Source organism: Pelobates fuscus, chromosome 8, assembly GCF_036172605.1.
Source record: "Pelobates fuscus isolate aPelFus1 chromosome 8, aPelFus1.pri, whole genome shotgun sequence".
Taxonomy (NCBI): domain Eukaryota; kingdom Metazoa; phylum Chordata; class Amphibia; order Anura; family Pelobatidae; genus Pelobates; species Pelobates fuscus.
In genome coordinates, this window is record NC_086324.1 from 78,795,022 (window position 1) to 78,815,208 (window position 20,187).

The 20,187-nt window shown below is 45.6% G+C and overlaps 1 protein-coding gene across 2 annotated transcripts in view; it reads left to right on the top strand.

Moving 5' to 3' along the window:
* Positions 1-19,468, top strand: part of LOC134571624 (gamma-crystallin 1-like) — a 33,534-nt gene extending 14,066 nt beyond the window's left edge. The window contains exons 1-3 of one of the 2 annotated variants that reach the window (XM_063430093.1): positions 15,023-15,127; positions 18,601-18,843; positions 19,083-19,468. In XM_063430093.1, coding sequence (XP_063286163.1) covers positions 15,119-15,127; positions 18,601-18,843; positions 19,083-19,358 — 528 coding nt within the window. In that variant the 5' untranslated portion in view covers positions 15,023-15,118 and the 3' untranslated portion in view covers positions 19,359-19,468. Of the gene's footprint in view, positions 1-15,022; positions 15,128-18,600; positions 18,844-19,082 lie in introns of those variants that run through there. The other variant, XM_063430092.1, reaches the window with a different exon arrangement.
* The last annotated feature ends 719 nt before the right edge of the window (positions 19,469-20,187 follow it).

Below are 20,187 nucleotides of genomic sequence, written 5' to 3' on the forward strand. Positions count from 1 at the left end.
ATCATAAACAGAATTATTCAGGCTTGAACACACTATAATATTTTTATTTTTACCTTGCACAGCATAGGTATATATATTGCTATGGTTAGCTTAGCCAAAAAATCAAGCATTAGAAAAATAAAAATATACTTAGTTAATAAGGCCCACTGGTGAAACCCACTGGTGGAAGAGCATACCTAAACACAAAAATTTCAGAACCTTGTCCCTTTATCCATGCAACAATGTCCTTAATATGCCCTTAACAGTTCACACACAAATATATAAGAAGAAAGGAAAAACCTTCCACCCATTAAATCTGTTTGTGGCGGAACCCACCTCGCCACTGGACATTGGAGGGGCCTGGCTGCCTGCCTCTTACCTGCTGACTATGGCCCCTGGAAAATTGGTACACTTAAAGATTTATATTTGGGCATATTGTACTGTATATTGCTGCTATTGGCCCTTTTAACAGCATCTATGGACACATTGGGACTTTTGGGACTACTGTCCCTTTAAGACTGTGAAGCATGTTCTAGTGTGCTGCCTGTAATATTGTATATGTATTCATGTGTTAAGTTTAGCCTGGGTGATATGTATGCAGCATTCAACTGATTGTTCGGTAGAATCACTCCATTCATTATATTGAGTGAAACTACCGAACAACCAGACCACCCAGGAATAAGTGTGCCTCCAATTACAGTTTGCAACAATGTTGCAAACGGGTAATTGGCAATCAGTGTAATGTGTCCTTTGTCCTCTGGGTGGCCGCCATTCGGGAAACAAACACGTGGCGGCGGCCATCTTAAACTACCGAACAGCGGTGTTTTGCCGTCGAGTGTCTGGAACTAAAATCGGACACTTGACTAGGCAAACACCGCTGAGACCTCCATACTTCCAGAAATTCGTATGGAAACTACCGAATGACCCGCCGTTCGGTAGAAAGAACCCCATAAACAAGGGAATTCATTCAAACCCTCTCCAGGCTCTATAACACAGGCAATTCGCCTGTTTTCATTCCCTTGTTTGTGACCGACCGCAGGGCCAAAATGCATGGAACTGTTTTCGGATACTTTACCCATGCGGTCGGTCAAATCTTTGGAACCCCATATCTCACGAACCATTCATCCGAATTACTTGAATTTTGGATATGTTGTCCCCCTGAATAAGGGCTATCCAGCGATGCTGGATTTAAAGGTGTACCCCCGGGTTTTGGGGTACATCCAGAACTTGGCTGAAAAAGTGTACCGGATAATTGAGTTTAATGTTATCTGAGGGGAGGGGATGTGTGGGCTGAACCATGTATGTGATTGGTTATTTTATGCCTCCCCCTGGGTGTGGCCTGTATGTGGATTAGTGTAATAAAAGCCAGGCTGGATGAGCCAGTCCTGAGTTCCTGTTTAACCCTCAAAGTGATGTGTCGTCTCATTATTGGGGGGAAGGATTTATTGAGTGCTGTTCCAGTTGACTGCTAGGAGTACAAGCCTATTCGTATGGTTCCTATTCAATGGTCTACAGCATTCATATGCTTGGGAGAATTTAAAAGGTTTCTCGGATTCGGTGATTGTGGTGTCTGCCAGAGTGCTTGGAGTCCTCAGGAAGCACTAGGAGCATCCATTAACGGAGGTACCAAGTCGGGGTGCCAGGTGATCCGTTACATTGGTGGCAAGCGGTGGGATGGCGTCCTAGTGTGAGGTAAAGCAGCTCAGAGACACTGTTTGGATTTACAAATTGAGGGCAACGCTAGCAGTCGTGCAGCGCCCCTGGGAGCAGACAAGTATGGAAGGTTCTGGCTCTGGAGATGATTGGCTGGCCGAGGTGAGGCAGCGAGTGGCCGAGTATGGGGATGATATACCCATGGAGACACGCCGGGTGATCTGGAACCAGGTCATGGCTGAGCGAAACACAAGGCTGGAGCGAGAATTCCGGTTGGCGAAAGAGAGGAAGTATGCTCAGCAGCAGGAGCGTTACAGCAGCCGAGTAGAGGCTGCATCCGAGGAGGTTAGCCGTCTTTCCCTGAGGCGGCGGGAGGAACCCGAAGTGGGGGTCCTCATAGACTGGTCATGTGAGGAACCACAACAGGCAGGTAGAGATGGGACCAAGGTCTCTCCACCGGGATGCTGGGCAACCGGCCCAGATCCCCAGCAGCAGCCAGAGTTGCCAGGTGGGGAAGCAGGTGGCCCTTACTCACAAATGTTGAGGGGCCTCATGGATTGGTCCTGGGAAGACCCACAGATGGCAGGTGGAGATGGGACTGCGGTCTCTCTACCGGCCCTACAGGGATGCTGGGCAGTCGGCCCAGATCCCCAGCGGCAGTGTGAAGTGCAGGGAGAGGAGAGCAGCGTCCTCCCTCCCCAGCGGCAGGCTGAGTTACAGGGGGCAGAGGTAGTTGGTCCTACCCCCCAGCAGCAGCGTGATTTTTTGGGAATAGAGAGCCCAGTCTCCGTTCCCCAGCAGCAGGACACTGAATTGGGAGGAGAGACAGTCGGTCTCCCTCCACAAAGACTGAAAGTAGGCATGGGAGAGGAGATTGTTACCTCCTCTCCCCAGCGGCAGATCATCAATGGGCAGAGTGTTCTAATGGGAGAGGAGATTGTTACCACCTCTCCCCAGCAGCGGATCATCAATGGGCAGAGTGTTCTAATGGGAGAGGAGCTGGTTACCACCTCTCCCCAGCGGCAGCTTAATGTACCAGGGGGAGACTGTAAGCCCCACACCAGCACAGATGGGACCGTGGTCTCTGTGCCCAAGTTACAGGGAGCTGAAGGGGCCGTCCTCCCTCCCCAGTGGCAGTGTGATTTGTTGGGAATTGGGAGCCCAGTCTCCATTCCCCGGCAGCAGAGTGTCCAGCAGGGAAGAGAGAGCCCAGTCTCCTTTCCCCAGCAGCAGGACACTGTATTGGGAGTAGAGACAGTCGGTCTCCCTCCACAGAGTATAGAAGTATGTAGGGGAGAGGAGCTTGCTACCACCTCTCCCCAGCGGCGGATCAGTAAAGTGCAGGGAGAGGAGAGCAGCGTCCTCCCTCCCCAGCGGCAGCCTAACACACCAAGGGGAGACAGTAAGCCCCACACCAGCACAGATGGGACCGTGGTCTCTGTGCCCAAGCTACAGGGAGCTGAAGGAGATGTCCTTGCTCCCCAGCGGCAGTCTACGGTTCAGGGAGAGGAGGTTGTTATTCCCTCTCCCCAGCGGCAGCACAGCTCACCAAGGGGAGACAATAAGCCCCACAACAGCACAGATGGGACCGTGGTCTCTGTGCCCAAGTTACAGGGAGCTGAAGGAGCCGTCCTTGCTCCCCAGCGGCAGTCTACGGTTCAGGGAGAGGAGTTTGTCATCCCCTCTCCCCAGCGGCAGCTTAGCACACCAAGGGGAGACAGTAAACCCCACAACCGTGCAGATGGGACCGTAGTCTCTGCACCTACACCACTGGGGATAGGGACAGTCGGTCCTAGTCCACAACAGCCAGACAAAATATCGGAAGGGGAGACAGTCGTTTTTCCCCAACAACAGCTGTGTTCAACCAGGGGAGAGGACACCCTGGTTACTTTTTCCCCAAGCCTTGGACTTACAACTGGACACGAGTGGCAGGGGGCCATCTGGACAACTACCCCCTGTAAGGACAGCCAGCCGACTATCAGAGCCCCAGACCGACTGGAGGTCTGGAGTCTGGATAGTCTAAATGGGAAAGGGGAGAAATGTGGCGGAACCCACCTCGCCACTGGACATTGGAGGGGCCTGGCTGCCTGCCTCTTACCTGCTGACTATGGCCCCTGGAAAATTGGTACACTTAAAGATTTATATTTGGGCATATTGTACTGTATATTGCTGCTACTGGCCCTTTTAACAGCATCTATGGACACATTGGGACTTTTGGGACTACTGTCCCTTTAAGACTGTGAAGCATGTTCTAGTGTGCTGCCTGTAATATTGTATATGTATTCATGTGTTAAGTTTAGCCTGGGTGATATGTATGCAGCATTCAACTGATTGTTCGGTAGAATCACTCCATTCATTATATTGAGTGAAACTACCGAACAACCAGACCACCCAGGAATAAGTGTGCCTCCAATTACAGTTTGCAACAATGTTGCAAACGGGTAATTGGCAATCAGTGTAATGTGTCCTTTGTCCTCTGGGTGGCCGCCATTCGGGAAACAAACACGTGGCGGCGGCCATCTTAAACTACCGAACAGCGGTGTTTTGCCGTCGAGTGTCTGGAACTAAAATCGGACACTTGACTAGGCAAACACCGCTGAGACCTCCATACTTCCAGAAATTCGTATGGAAACTACCGAATGACCCGCCGTTCGGTAGAAAGAACCCCATAAACAAGGGAATTCATTCAAACCCTCTCCAGGCTCTATAACACAGGCAATTCGCCTGTTTTCATTCCCTTGTTTGTGACCGACCGCAGGGCCAAAATGCATGGAACTGTTTTCGGATACTTTACCCATGCGGTCGGTCAAATCTTTGGAACCCCATATCTCACGAACCATTCATCCGAATTACTTGAATTTTGGATATGTTGTCCCCCTGAATAAGGGCTATCCAGCGATGCTGGATTTAAAGGTGTACCCCCGGGTTTTGGGGTACATCCAGAACTTGGCTGAAAAAGTGTACCGGATAATTGAGTTTAATGTTATCTGAGGGGAGGGGATGTGTGGGCTGAACCATGTATGTGATTGGTTATTTTATGCCTCCCCCTGGGTGTGGCCTGTATGTGGATTAGTGTAATAAAAGCCAGGCTGGATGAGCCAGTCCTGAGTTCCTGTTTAACCCTCAAAGTGATGTGTCGTCTCATTATTGGGGGGAAGGATTTATTGAGTGCTGTTCCAGTTGACTGCTAGGAGTACAAGCCTATTCGTATGGTTCCTATTCAATGGTCTACAGCATTCATATGCTTGGGAGAATTTAAAAGGTTTCTCGGATTCGGTGATTGTGGTGTCTGCCAGAGTGCTTGGAGTCCTCAGGAAGCACTAGGAGCATCCATTAACGGAGGTACCAAGTCGGGGTGCCAGGTGATCCGTTACACTGTTTCCTCTAGCTTCATGCCCAATACCATTGCAGCAGGTCTCGCGAGATGTACAAAATTATGCGAGACTATGGTCAGTATACACATTGTTGCTAGGCAACAAAGTCTTGGCAATCCCTAGAACCTGGAGCAAGGTTATTAAGTGCGATAAATCAAAATACACAGGAGAATTAGATTAAATAAAGGCAAATACAACTATAAATATAACTACATATAAGAACAAATCAGGGATTGCAAATATTAATTTAGAACAACTCATAACACTTAAAGGCACATATCAGAAAAACACTTAAAGGCACATATCAGAAAAAGTAATGCACCCTAGGGACCAAAATAAAAATATGCATACTAGTAAATCTAAATAAAATGTAAACGCGTCGGTGTATTACAGAATTAGTTTTTCCTTTTACACTTTTATTGATTTTTTTTATTAATAAAGTACTTTTTTTGACCTGAACCTTCCTGTGCTGCTACTTACCTCCTGGGCTCCATATCCACACACAACAGTATGCACCATATAGTTTCATTTTCTTGTTTCATACCTGTAATGGCTCCAAAAAAAAGTAATTGGATATCTACCGAATTACTTACAGAATACCTCCCTGCGGACATACTGCACTATATTACTTTTTCTGTTGTCCTTTTTATGTCCATGAGACCCACAAGTATAATCGCTTGTTACGCTACACTATATCTACAAGTGTGGATCATACCACTCAGACTCATAATTTGGAGCTACTCATAGATACAAAAAAGTGTAAGTGTACCTCTTACCTTACCTTTTACCCTCCAAATACACTATCAATCCCTGTATTCTTTACTGTTTTTGTTATCCCATATACTACTAGGACATAAGGGCATACATCTACCCCCTGTTCTACATAATTTTTTACAAGATTTAAAACATGGATTACAGAATGTTAATTTCTGAAGATAGCCTTATGAGGTACTTTAAAAACATTAGAGATTGAAATCCAAGAAACATTTTAAAGGCATATAATAGGCACTCGGTCTGGTTGGCAGGTCCTCCCTTTTTTAGCTCTGGAGCTGATAACCAATGTCTGCTGACACCATGAACCATGACCAGGAGGGCCTTCAATCACTTGTGGTGGATTTATTCAATTTCAACTTACCGTAGCTTTGATTGATAGCCTCCTACTCCCTGGATAAACATATGTAGCAAAAAGATTACTTATTACATCCCTGGTTCTAAGAGAACACAAATAAATCATTAGTAATAGAACTCCGGGTACATCCCATCATGAATTTTAAAGTCACTTAAAGTCACATGGTTTTTATTGTATGTATTGAATCTGAGCGCAGAAATACTTTTTTTGTATTTGTATTTGATTTTGTATCACACAGCCATGTTAAAATTATGCTGTCAAGCCCATGTGTTCCATATTAAGATTTAATAAGTGTGTAGGGGTCTAGAAAAATACCCCTCTCTGTCTTACTAGAGATTGTTTTGCCTAAAGCAAAAGGGAGCAGGGTGTAGGACCCAGGGCCGGATTGGGAAAAAAATTTGGCCCAGGTATTTTTTACTCAGAGCACACCACTGAAAAGGGGGCATGGCCAGAGAGCGGTGTTTTGTAATCACCAATGGCAAGCATGCCCCCTCTCAAAGTGCTTGTGTTGGTTTATTGCTCTTCAATGGTTGCCCATGTGCAGAGCCCTGCTGAAGAGCTCTTAAGTGAGAAAAAGGCCCTGTGTTTATTCTGCGCAGAGCAGGCAATTTTATTAACATGCCTGCTCTGTGTTTGCTTGTGACTCCATAAGTGGGATGCCAGATGACAAAAGGGCCTGTAAATTGTATTGTGCATGTGTTTGGAGTCTGCTTGTGGGATTGTGTGTGTAGAGTGAGCTGGTAGTGGTTTGGTTGTTAGTGCAAATAGAAAAAAACAAGGGGAAGGAAGATAGTACAATAATCTTACTCCTGGGCGGGGGTTAACCCCCTAGTGCCACGAAATGCACTATAAAACTAAACAATAAGGAAGGGCGACAGGAGAAGGGACAGTATAAATGATAGAGTTTCCTGCAGAGTGGTAGTTGCCTCTTTATAGAGGGGTGACCTTAGGATAGGTTGGGCTCGGGGAGATCACAAAAGAGGAAAGATAATTAAAACTTCACTTTTAATATAAATAGTTAAAAGGGGGGTATACAAACAAATTTTAGTTCAAATAACTGTTGTAAAAAATCCTCAAGTGATACAGTTACACTTCATTCAAATGACTGTTGTAAGAAATCCTCAAGTGATGCAGTTACACTGCCTGTTAACAGAGTGAAATGCCACTGTGGGAACAGAAGCTATAAATTAGTAGCGTCAATAATGTATCGATATACCAGTATCCGGGCTCAAGGAAAAATAGCCAAGTCCCAGTGAGCTGCATTGAAGCTGTTAACAAAGCTAATCATATTTAACAAAACTGCAGTGTCTGGACTCCAAAACAAGCTTGAGAGTGCCAGTATACTGCAGAAAAGAGCATCTCAGAAATGATGACAGGGTCCTGTGTTAAAGCGGCACTGTCATGCCGAACTTACCTTTCCTCAATCTCTTCCCCTTCTCCCCCTCTCTCAGGATCTCTTCTCCGTTTCATCCTGTCTGCTATAGTTTTCTTTAAAATCATGAGACAAAGTAGGGACTCTTTGCCTTATGGAGGATTCCTCCGCTTGACCAGCTCTGACCAGCGGAGGAGCAAAGTGTGCTTCATTTCCGCTGGTCAGAGCAATTTTCCCATAATTCTCACCTTTCCTCTGTGTTCCCACGATGCTTCCTGTCATTTTAGACGAAACTGCCAAATTGCGTTTTAACTGAATGAGAACAGTATGTTCCTTTGTTTTAGAATGCAATTCGGCACTTTGTTCGTATCGGAATTTAATTTGAATGAATGAAACTCTGATCCTATTCATTGCCGCGGCTGCATCTTGCAGCCGATTAGTAGATAACTCCCTAATTCCCACGGTATCAGGGAGCTATCTACTAAAAGGCTGAAAGACCTAAATTGGTCTTTCAGCCACATTTACTAATACTAAGTAAAGATTACTTAGTATTAGTAAATTATGCCCCTACTCGCTATACCGCTAGTAAGGGCATGTCTAGTAAACAATGAGCAGCCTATGGCTGCTCACTGTAAAAAAAATAAAAACCTATTGGCCCCCACCCCTAAACGATGGGTGGGGGCCCTAAAGTAAAATAAGGTGGGAGACCTATTGTCCCCCCCCCCGGCCCCCACCCCTGAGCGGTGGGTGGGGGCCATAAAGATAATGGGGGGGGACCTACTGTCCTCCCCCCGGCCCCCCTCCTGCGTGTTGGGTGGGGCCCATAATGATAATGAGGGGGGGACCTACTCTTCTCCCCCTCCCGCCCCCACCCCTGGGCGGCGGGTGGGGGCCATAACGGTAATGAAGGGGGGGGACCTACTGTCTTCCTCCCCCCGGCCCCCACGCCTGCACGGTGGGTGGGGTCCATAAATTACAATGGGGGAGACCTACTGTCCTCCCCCTCTCCGGCCCCACCCCTGTGTGGCAGGTTGGGGCCATAATGATAATGAGGGGGGGGACCTACTGTCCTCCCCCCCGGCCCCCACCCCAGGCCCCCACCAGCCCCCACCCCTGGCCCACGCTGTGTAAAATGACACAGAGCACTGTGATTGGATGGCTTGAAATCCATCCAATCACAGTGCTCTGTGTCATTTTACACAGTGTGGGAAAATCCCAAAGAACTTTCCCACGCTGTGTAAAATGACACAGAGCACTGTGATTGGATGGCTTGAAACCCATCCAATCACAGTGCTCTGTGTCATTTTACACAGCGTGGGAAAGTTCTTTGGAATTAAACCCACCAATCAGAGTGTTCTTAGCCTAATTGCAGGGCGGCGCAAGGCTTTATAAGCCTTCCCCCGCCCTGCGGAGCTCAGTCTGCGCGGAGCGCTCCATGGGTGAAGATGGATTATTTTATTTGCACTCGGGTTATTTCTTTTTTGTCAGGTTTTTTTTTGTGCTCGGGTTTTTTATTTTATTTTAAGTTCGACAGGTATAATGGATTTTTATTTCGCCTTTTTTGGGGCTGAAAAATGGAGATTTTAGAAAAATGAAGACATCGAATGGTAAGTTTAATTTTACTTTACAGGGTAGTAATTTTATTCCCCCCTCACTATTTTTTAGGGTGAGGGGGGTATGTAGGGGCTTTTTTATTTGGGTGGGGGATGGGTGACTAGGGGCTTGGGGACCCCTAGTCACCTTTGATGGAGGGGGGTATTTGATTTAGGGCCCCCACCCGCCGACCAGGGGTGGAGGCCGGAGAGGGGGAGGAAAGTAGATCCCCCCTCGTTATCTTTATGGCCCCCACCCGCCGCCCAGGGGTGGGGGCCGAGGGGGGGAGGACAGTAGGTTCCCCCCCTTCATTATCATTATGGCCCCCACCTGCCGCCCATGGGTGGGGGCCAGGGGGGAGGACAGTAGGTCCCCCCTTCATTATCATTATGGCCCCCACCCGCCGCCCAGTGGTGGGGGCCAGGGGGCTGGACAGTAGGCTCCCCCCATTATCATTATGGCCCCCACCCACCGCCCAGGGGTGGGGGCCGGGGGGAGGACAGTAGGTGTCCCCCCCTCGTTATCTGTATGGCCCCCACCCGCCGCCCAGGGGTGGGGGCCGGGGGGAGGACAGTAGGTTCCCCCCCCCCTCATTATAATTATGGCCCCCACCCGCTGCCCAGGGGTGGGGGCCGGGGGAGAGGACAGTAGGCCTCCCCTCCTCATTATCATTATGGCCCCCACCCGCCACTCAAGGGTGGGGGCCGGCGGGGGATGGACAGTAGGTCCCCTCCCCCCATAGTAATTTATGGCCCCCACCCGCTGCGCAGGGGTGGGGCCCGGACAGTAGGGTTTTTTTTTACAGTGAGCAGCCACAGGACATGCCCCTACTCGCGGTATAGCGAGTAGGGGCATTCGGGAGATTTTAATCTACCTTATGCTATTATGGGGGTCATATTGACCCCCATAGAGTGAGGGGGGGACCTGGGGGGTTTAGGAAGTGGTGGGGAGCACTGCTCCCTGCCGCTTCTATCTTTACATATTACAAGGAGGGAGCTACGTGCCGGTAGCTCCCTCCTTGTAACAAACTGAACGAACAAACAAACAGTGATCCACAGTGTTTGTTCGTCTGATTTTTCTATTTATTCATTCGTATGTCTGATGAATGAATGAATAGTTGAAATTCCCGTTCGCATGTCCAGGTGTTTCACTGGCCATGTGCGGGAATCTCAGCGCTATCTAGTGTGGGCAGATGACGTGTCCCACAGGGACTTCACATACCAACACAAAGATAACGGCACCCTGAATATAGATCGGGGCAGAAAATAAAGATTAATAAATAGGTAATCTGGGGGGCTTAGGGGCATTTTGGGGTGACTTTTGGGGTCAATTGGATGTAGTGGAGGCGGGAGGGGGGTTAAAAAAAAACGGGTTTCGGCATGACAGTGCCGCTTTAAAGACAGTGAGAAATAGCATCTAGAGGTATGTGCTGGCGGGAGTATCCGCAGTATGGTAACTAGGAGGTACAAACTGCAAAATGTTGCCTGGTAGATTCTGCAGGAACCGGCTTAATAAACAACAAGCTATTGGTAGAGAGGGGTTAACTACAAAAACACAAGGACATCCTAGTGTTATGGTATGTGCAGGCGGGAGTATCTGCAGTATAGTAACTAGGAGGTGCAGACTGCAAAGATATTGCCTGGTATATTCTGCAGTAACTGGCTAAATAACCAACAAGCTATGGGTAGAGAGGGGTTAACTACTAAAACACTAGGAATCCTCCTGTGCTTGTGGTCCCTAAGTGCTTGTGCCTTCAAGGGCACCCCCTTAGCCAAAAGCCTACAATCTCCTATGGAAATACAAAAAGAACATTTCCCACCAATACTGCTACAATGAAAGAAGTGTGCTGGAAATGCCTAGACTTTGTAGGCTGCTTCAAGTGCTGCTGGGTAACGGCCAAGCCGATGGCGATAGAAAGCTGTAATTGGTATGGTAAGTAAAGAGGTCAATCTTAGTGCAGTGACAGGCAGGGCCGGTGCAAGGATTTTTGCCGCCCTAGGCAAAAAAATTTTTGCCGCCCCCCCATATGTCTAGCCCACCATGTGACATCACAATGCCCCGCCCATATGCTCTGCCATATGGGCCAACGCCAGTCTTCACAAAGTGTCTTATCTGAAAAGATAACATCATTAAAAAGCCTACAGGCACAGGCTATAGACACCAGAACCACTACATTATGCTGTAGTGCTTCTGGTGACTATAGTATCCATTTAATGTGAGGTAAATTAGAGATTAGTGCCACTAATAATATATTGGATTGCCTACTTACCACCAGATGAGGACAAGAGGCTGATGATGGGCTCAGTCTGGCTCCACAGGTCTGGTGTAGAAGAGGCTCTCTGGAGACTGTTTTTAACAGTGCTCACAACAATTAACGAACAGGAAGCAGCTCCATTTTTTTAGGGCCCCTTACACAGCTCAAGGTCTGGGCCCCCAGGGGGCATACGCCTACAATGCCCACCCATAAATCCACCTACATGGCACATCCATGAGTTGGGGATGTTTTATGTGTGCAATTTGTGTAAGGGATGTAGTGTGGTTATAGGGGATGTAGTGTGTGTTTGCGTGTAAGGAATGCATTGTATGTTTCTGGGTGTGTGTGTGTGTGTGTGTAAGGGGTGCAAGGTTTGTTTCTGTGTATGTAATTGAATGCAGTGTGTGTCTGTAAGGGGTGCATTAATTATGTAAGAGAACGTAAGGGATGAATTGTGTGTTTCGGGTGTGTCTGTGTGTGAGTAGGAATGCATTGTATGTTTCTGTGTGTGTGGGGGGGGATGCATTGTGTATGTGTGTAGTGTAAAATAGAGGGTTTGTGGGGTAGGATAGGGACTGAGATGGGAACAGCTTTCTTTTTTTTAAAAAAAATTCATAGTGCTCTCCCCTCAATTATTGATTTCCCCTTCCCTTTTGTCCCTCCGTGTTCTCCCCTTCTGTCACTTAGTGCTCTCCCTTGGCCCCCTGTCCCTCTGCAGTCCCCCTTGGTGGTCTTCTCACTCCCCCCTCCCCCCTTAGTGGTCCTCCCTCTCCCAAACCCCTTAGTGGTCCTCCCTCTCCCAAACCCCTTAGTAGACCTTCCCCTACTCCCCCCACCCCCTTAGTGGTAATCACCCTCCTCCCCTCTCCTTAGTAGTCCTCCCTCCTTACCCCCCTTTGGTGGTCCTTCCCCCCATTAGTGGTCCTTATCCCCCCTCCCCTAGTGGTCCTTATCCCCCCCTCCCCTAGTGGTCCTTATCCCCCCTCCCCTAGTGGTCCTTATCCCCCCTCCCCTAGTGGTCCTTATCCCCCCTCCCCTAGTGGTCCTTATCCCCCCCCAACCTCCCATAGTGGTCCTTATCCCCCCTCCCTCCCATAGTGGTCCTTATCCCCCCTCCCTCCCATAGTGGTCCTTATCCCCCTCCCTCCCATAGTGCTCCTTATCCCCCCCCCCTCCCATAGTGGTCCTTATCCCCCTCCCTCCCATAGTGGTCCTTATCCCCCCCCTCCCTCCCATAGTGGTCCTTACCCCCCCTCCCTTAGTGGTCCTTATACCCCCCCCCCTTAGTGGTCCTTAACCCCCCCCCTCTCCCTTAGTGGTCCTTAACCCCCCCCTCCCTTAGTGGTCCTTAACCCCCCCCCCCCCTTCCTCCCCTTAGTGGTCCTTAAACCCCCCCCTCCCCCCTTAGTGGTCCTTACCCTCCCCTCCTGCCCATGTAGCGTGGCCGGGAGGCGCGGAACGCGGGACAGGAACCTTTGTTTCCTGTACCCGGCCGCCGGCGGAATGACAGGAAATGCTCACTGAGTGAGCACTTCCTGTCCTTCCGCCGGCGGCCGGGTACAGGAAACAAAGGTTCCTGTCCCGCGTTCCGCGCCGCCCGGCCACGCTACATGGAGAGACCGGCAGGAGGGAGCGCTCTGCGCTTCCCTCCTGCCGGTCATAAACCCGGCCGCCCTCCATGCAGCAGTGCTGCAACGCCTGGGGCTTGCTAAAGCGCTCAGGCGGCGCAGCATGAGGAGGCGCAGCGGGGACAGGGATCCGGCGCCCCCTGGTAAGTTGCGCCCTAGGCGGCTGCCTAGGTCGCCTTACAGGTGGCGCCGGCCCTGGTGACAGGTCACTCTTAGTAAAGTGACTGGTGGATAGCGCCAGTGATGTTTCCCCTGATGCGCGTTTCACCTCACAGGTTCATCAGAGGGGAGGGAGCTCTAAGCCCGGATACTGGTATATAGATACATTATTGACACTACTAATTTGTAGCTGCTGTTCCCACAGTGACATTTCACTGTGGTAACAGGCAGTGTAACTGCACCACTTGAGGATTTCTTACAACAGTCATTTGAATAAAGTGTAACTGTATCACTTGAGGTTTTCTTATAACATTTATTTGAACTAAAATGTGTTTGTATACCCCCCTTTTAACTATTTATATTAAAAGTGAAGTTTTAATTATCTTTCCTCTTTTATGATCTCCCCGAGCCCAACCTATCCTAAGGTCACCCCTCTATAACGAGGCAACTACCACTCTGCAGGACACTCTATCATTTATCCTGTCCCTTCTCCTGTCTCCCTTCCTTATTGTTTAGTGCAAATAGGTTTCAGTTGTGTTGTGTGTTGTGTGTTGTGGTGTAATATGTGTGGCTAGGGGCTGGAGAGAGTGTGTATGTGTAGGGGGCATAGTGTGCATAGGGGGTGTAGTGTACATGTGTATAGGTGATGTAGTGTGTGTAGTCTGTAAGCTAACACATACTACCTTTAGGGAAGGTAGTATGTGTGATACACGGGTTCTAGCGTGTGCATAGGGGATTCAGAGTGCATATGTCGGATATGTAGTGTGTGTAGGTGGTTCAGTGTGTGCCAATAGGGGATCTATTGTGTGTATAGGGGATCTAGTGTGCGGAGGACCCATTGTGTGTATGGGAGAATTAGTGTTGTGTGTGTGTGTGTGTGTGTGTATGTGTGTATGTGTAGAGGTCGCAGAGTTGTGTAGGGGATCCTGTGTGTGTAACTGGTTTGTAATGTGTGTAGAGTAAGTGTAGGGGGGTGGTGCTATGTGTGAATGTGGGGGGGACCAACACATTTTAAAATATGTAATTTTAAAGCCAATTTGTATCTGCAGAGGTGGCAGGCAAAGTTACACCACAAGTCAGCCATGCAGGGTGGAACCACAATGATTAAATGCATTTGCAAACCTTAAAACCACCACCATCATCACCACAAAATACCTTAAGAAACTAAGAAACAAAAAAAAATTAATGTGATGTCAGTTTGAGTCTGGGAAGACCAGGCATGCCAAATCCCTACAGCTAAAGCCATTTTAAACAAGGGGGATCTGCAGGAACCGAATTAATTTAAGTAAGAAAACAGATTTTTCAATCCTAATTTAAATTGTGCTATTGAACCATACAATCTTATGTTTTAAAGAACTAGATCAGAAATAAAGAAAAGAAGAATGGATTCCTGAGAGAGGAAGAGAAGAAGAAACAATAGGAGACTGGTACATTTATCATGACTGTGTCACTTTAATAGTTTACCAGTTTAATACTGATGTCTTCAATATAGCTATTTCTGAAGAAATATTACATGTTCATATTGTCACACTTTCCAACTTGCCTAGTCAAAATTTGGACCCATATTACTTATTTTAGGAGTCAATTATATGTTCATTATTGCTTCTTAAAATGATCACAGTATTTTATGAGATCTAGATACACTTTCTGAATGAGTACATTTAAACACTTTATATTTCCAGAAGACATTGAATTGAAATAAATAGCTGAGTGCTTCCACCCTCAGTATTTACAGTATTTTCAGCACATGCTGATCTTCACTTTAGTTCAACAACAGAAATAGACAATAGCACTGTACAAATGTGGAACAATTGGACCTACAACGTAAACTGAAACAATCTATTAATTTCATTGCTAGGCAGAAAAACATACACTATAACACATATATTCACAACTCAGCAGAGTATAGCCTATAAAAGCTCAGTGCTAGAATACAGCCCTACTGAGAGTTGATATCTCCAGCACACCTGAGACAAAATGGGAAAGGTAAATGTATAATGTAAATTGCTATTGAAATTTCTCCAACATGTATTTCAACATTTTATCTTGTTTATCCATGCTTAGGTGTAAGGTATGCATCGTGCTGTCTTAGCTTCCTTGAAGAGAAACACTTGTCCACTACAGATTTTTATTAAAGATCTGAGGTTGTTTTCATCCAAATAAAGTACTAAATTACTTCTGTTACTAGATTCAGGTGATAACATGTAATTCAATAACTTTACGAGTTAAGTTACCTCTAACAAGAAATTGAGTGCTTTGTTTTCGAGGTTTCGGTTTTATGCTTTTTATTTTTACATGTTTTTTTTCTGCAATTAAAAGACTTAAGAATGAAATGGTATCAACCCACTGCCTCAAAATGAAGGACAAAAATATTATTTTTAGAATTTTCTTTTGGTGTGGCGGTAAGGGCATTTTAATTGGTGAAGTGCATTAAAATCTGTGGGGCACGTTTTTAGAACTTTGTGAAAGACGAAAATGTGAAGAACTATAAACCACATTGTGTAACAAATCTCTCCAACACCCAGTTTAATAATTTGCTTCATTTTCTGTTAATCAGTATACTCCAAGGATATCCACACTATGATATGATAGCAATTCCAGGTCTAAAGAGAGGAATTATTTGCACCTTGTGATTTCACATACAGCTCAACAAATGTAATTTTTTTTTACTATGTATCTGTATTTGCTTGAACTGATTGCATTTATTTCCTAAATAATAATCTACCTCTCACTGCTTTCCCACACACTTACATGATGATCTTATCGCCAACATTGTCTTCCCTCTTACAAACCTACTGTAGATTGCATGTATGGCCCTCAATAGAATCTTGTTTCCTGTTAAAGTGACTCTATAGACACCTAGACAACTTAATCTCAATGAAGTGGTCAGAGTGCCATGTCCTTGTCTGTTCAACCCAGCAACTGAAACATCACTGAGCTGTGGAAATTAGCTACTAGGAGCACTTCCATAGCTCTAACCCACTTAAACTCCATTATAGCTCAAACAACTCTCATTGAGTGCATTTGATTGGGGCAGCAGGGTACTTTGACAAAAATGTGCACTTGCCTCCCAATTCATCCCTACGGGTAGCATTGGATTGGCTAGGATCATAGAGAATAATGATCTCAGCTATGGAGGTGGATCACCAGCATGGAGACCAGTGAGCAGCAGAATGTAAGGTAAGTAAAACTTACCTTGTTATCCCCTGCAAAGGGGTAAACACCTACATAAAATCATTAGGAATACATATTTGTAATCCTAATCCCATATTGTTCCTTTAACATTTGTTATATGTTATCTCTTATTTGCTTTTTTAACCCCATGTTAAACTGTTATCAAATGTGTTAGTTTTTTATAAATTCCAATAATAACAAATACCGTATATACTCGAGTATAAGCCGACCCGAATATAAGCCGAGGCCCCTAATTTTACCCCAAAAAACTGGGAAAACTTATTGACTCGAGTATAAGACTAGGGTGGGAAATGCAGCAGCTACTGGTAAATTTCTAAATAAAATTAGATCCTAAAAAAAATTATATTAATTTAATATTTATTTACAGTGTGTGTATATAATGAATGCAGTGTGTGCGTATGAGTGCAGTGCGTGTATGAGTGCAGTGCGTGTATGAGTGCAGTGCGTGTATGAGTGCAGTGCGAGTGCAGTGTGTGTGTATGAGTGCAGTGTGTGTGCGTATATATTAATTGAATATTTATTTCCAGTGTGTGTATATAATGAGTGCAGTGTGTATGAGTGCAGTGTGTGTGAGTGCAGTGTGTGTGAGTGCAGTGTGTGTGAGTGCAGTGTGTGTGTGCAGTGTGTGTGAGTGCAGTGTGTGTGAGTGCAGTGTGTGTGTGAGTGCAGTGTGTGTGTGTGTGTGTGTGAGTGCAGTGTGTGTGTGTGAGTGCATTGTGTGTGGGTAAGTGCAGTGTGTGTGAGTGCAGTGTGTGTGAGTGCAGTGTGTGTGCGTATATATTAATTGAATATTTATTTCCAGTGTGTGTATATAATGAGTGCAGTGTGTATGAGTGCAGTGTGTATGAGTGCAGTGTGTATGAGTGCAGTGTGTGTGAGTGCAGTGTGTGTGAGTGCAGTGTGTGTGAGTGCAGTGTGTGTGAGTGCAGTGTGTGTGTGCAGTGTGTGTGAGTGCAGTGTGTGTGAGTGCAGTGTGTGTGTGAGTGCAGTGTGTGTGTGTGTGTGTGTGTGTGTGTGTGAGTGCAGTGTGTGTGTGTGAGTGCATTGTGTGTGAGTGCAGTGTGTGTGAGTGCAGTGTGTGTGAGTACAGTGTGTGTGAGTGCAGTGTGTGTATATGAATGAAGTGTGAGTGTGTGTGAGTGCAGTGTGTGTGAGTGCAGTGTGTATATGAATGAAGTGTGTGAGTGCAGTGTGTGTGAGTGCAGTGTGTGTGAGTGCAGTGTGTGTGAGTGCAGTGTGTATGAGTGCAGTGTGTGAGTGCAGTGTGTGTGAGTGCAGTGTGTGTGAGTGCAGTGTGTGTGAGTGCAGTGTGTGTATATGAATGAAGTGTGAGTGTGTGTGAGTGCAGTGTGTGTGAGTGCAGGGTGTGTGAGTGCAGTGTGTGTATGAATGCAGTGTGTGAGTGCAGTGTGTATGAGTGCAGTGTGTGTGTATGAGTGCAGTGTGTGTGTATGAGTGCAGTGTGTGTGTATGAGTGCAGTGTGTGTATATAAATGAAGTGTGAGTGTGTGTGATGCAGTGTGTGTTTGTGTATGTGTTGGTGGGGGTGGGCATTTAATATATTATTAATTATTATTATTTTTTATATATTATTATTATTATTATTTTTAATTATTATTTATTATTTAATTATTAATTTTTTTTTAAATTATATATTTTTTTCGTCCCCCCTCCCTGCTTGATACATAGCAGGGAGGGGGGCTCCTTCCCTGGTGGTCCAGTGTCATTGGCAGTTCAGTGGGGGGGAGAGGGGTGCTGGCAGAGCTGTACTTAACTTTTCTTGCAGCTCCTGTCAGCTCTCTCCTCCTCCGCGCGGTCTGTGCAGCTCCCTCTGTCAGCTCCCAGTGTAAGTCTCGCGAGAGCCGCGGCTCTCGCGAGACTTACACTGGGAGCTGACCGAGGTGCTGAACGGACGGCGCGGAGGAGGAGAGAGCTGACAGGAGCTGCAGGAAAGGTAAGTACAGCTCTGCCAGCCCCCCTCTCCCCCGGTCTGTATTATGGCAATGTAAATTGCCATAATACAGACTATGACTCGAGTATAAGCCGAGTTGGGGTTTTTCAGCACAAAAAATGTGCTGAAAAACTCGGCTTATACTCGAGTATATACGGTAATTACAAGTCAGGCGGAGTTGCCATTTACCTGCATAACGGAATAATCATCCAAATCGCCCCCTTTTTTTTTTAAATCACAAAAGAATGATAATGCTCAACAAACCAACAATTTTCTCATCACTAACAAAACAAAATATTAACTTATGCTGTAGATCATCTTCTACGAGGACAAGAACTTCCAGGGCCGCTCTTATGAATGCAGCTCAGATTGCTCTGATCTGCACTCTTACTTCAACCGATGCAATTCCATAAAGGTAGAAAATGGAAACTGGATGCTCTACGAATTTCCCAACTACAAAGGACACCAGTATTTTCTGAGAAGAGGGGAGTATCCAGACTTTCAGCAGTGGATGGGATTTAATGACTCTGTAAGATCCTGTCGCCTAACACCTCAGGTGAGTTTGGGCAAATGTTCCAGTAAGATGCTAGTCTCAATATTATATTAAAAAAACAATTACTTTTAACTGTATAATTCATATTTCAATTAAATTATTAGAGAAAAGAGATCAAAGCATATATATATATTTTATATTTTAATTTAATAAGCATCGGGACTCTTACAAGGTGAGAAGTTATGAAAGAGAGTTTTTTTAAGATCAAACTATAACATGTATTCTGTATTCAACTGAATTAGCACCGGGGCTCTTACAAGGTTAGAATCTACGAGAGAGAGGACTTTCGTGGTCAAATGATGGAGTTCACTGAAGATTGTTCCAGCGTCCATGAGCAATTTCGTTATCATGAGATAAACTCCTGCAATGTTCTTGAAGGATACTGGATATTCTATGAAGAACCCAACTATAGAGGACGTCAGTACTACTTGAGACCTGGAGAATACAAAAGATACAGTGACTGGGGAGCTATGAATAGTCGTGTTGGCTCATTCAGACGAGCCACAGATTTATACTAAGAATGTCCATGCCGCAAAACTTCACTTTTGTTTATGGCATATATTTAAGTATTTTATTACTGCATTTCACTTAAGCAAATCAAATAAAAAGAACATAAACATGCTTAAAATTGCTGTAGTGTCATACTTTGGTTTAAATAATATATACTGAATTTATACAATGAAATATGTACTCCAATAATGGTTTGCAAAAATGAGCACTACAATCATACAAATTACAAGTATAATAAATTAAGGTTTTTTGAAATTTGGTTAAAGTGATAAAGGTACAACATTTTGTATAATTTAATTTCAATGCATTCCACATATTCTAAATTATGATACACATTAAGTACCATTCAATTGGGTAATAGTAACATCCCCTGGATGTTGGGCAAAGATAACATCCACAGGAAGTACTTGAATATCAAAGTGCTATATTTTTATATTGGGTAAAAAGTCCTCTCAAATAATCTTTAAAGCACTATATACATAGGTATGAATAATTTAATTGCAATGGTATTTCCGAGTAAAATTATAGAGTTTTCAATGCTGGCATAACTGGTTCGGTATGGAAAATACTAAATGCTAAATAATCTTGTATCTTTTCAGTGATGTTAACATTCACATTAGCAGGCTCTATTAAACTGGGCTCATTATTGTTAAAGAAAAAATGCAGTGGTAACAACCACAAGACAAAACAGTTCATATTTACCTTTGCTATCTCCCAAGTATAGTGGAAGGTTCTGAAAAGTTAACAGGGCTGTCCACTTAAGTGAGAATTATCTGAAATCCAAAGTAAATTCAAAGGGATTTTCAAATTTATGATAAATAACAGCAAGTCAAAATA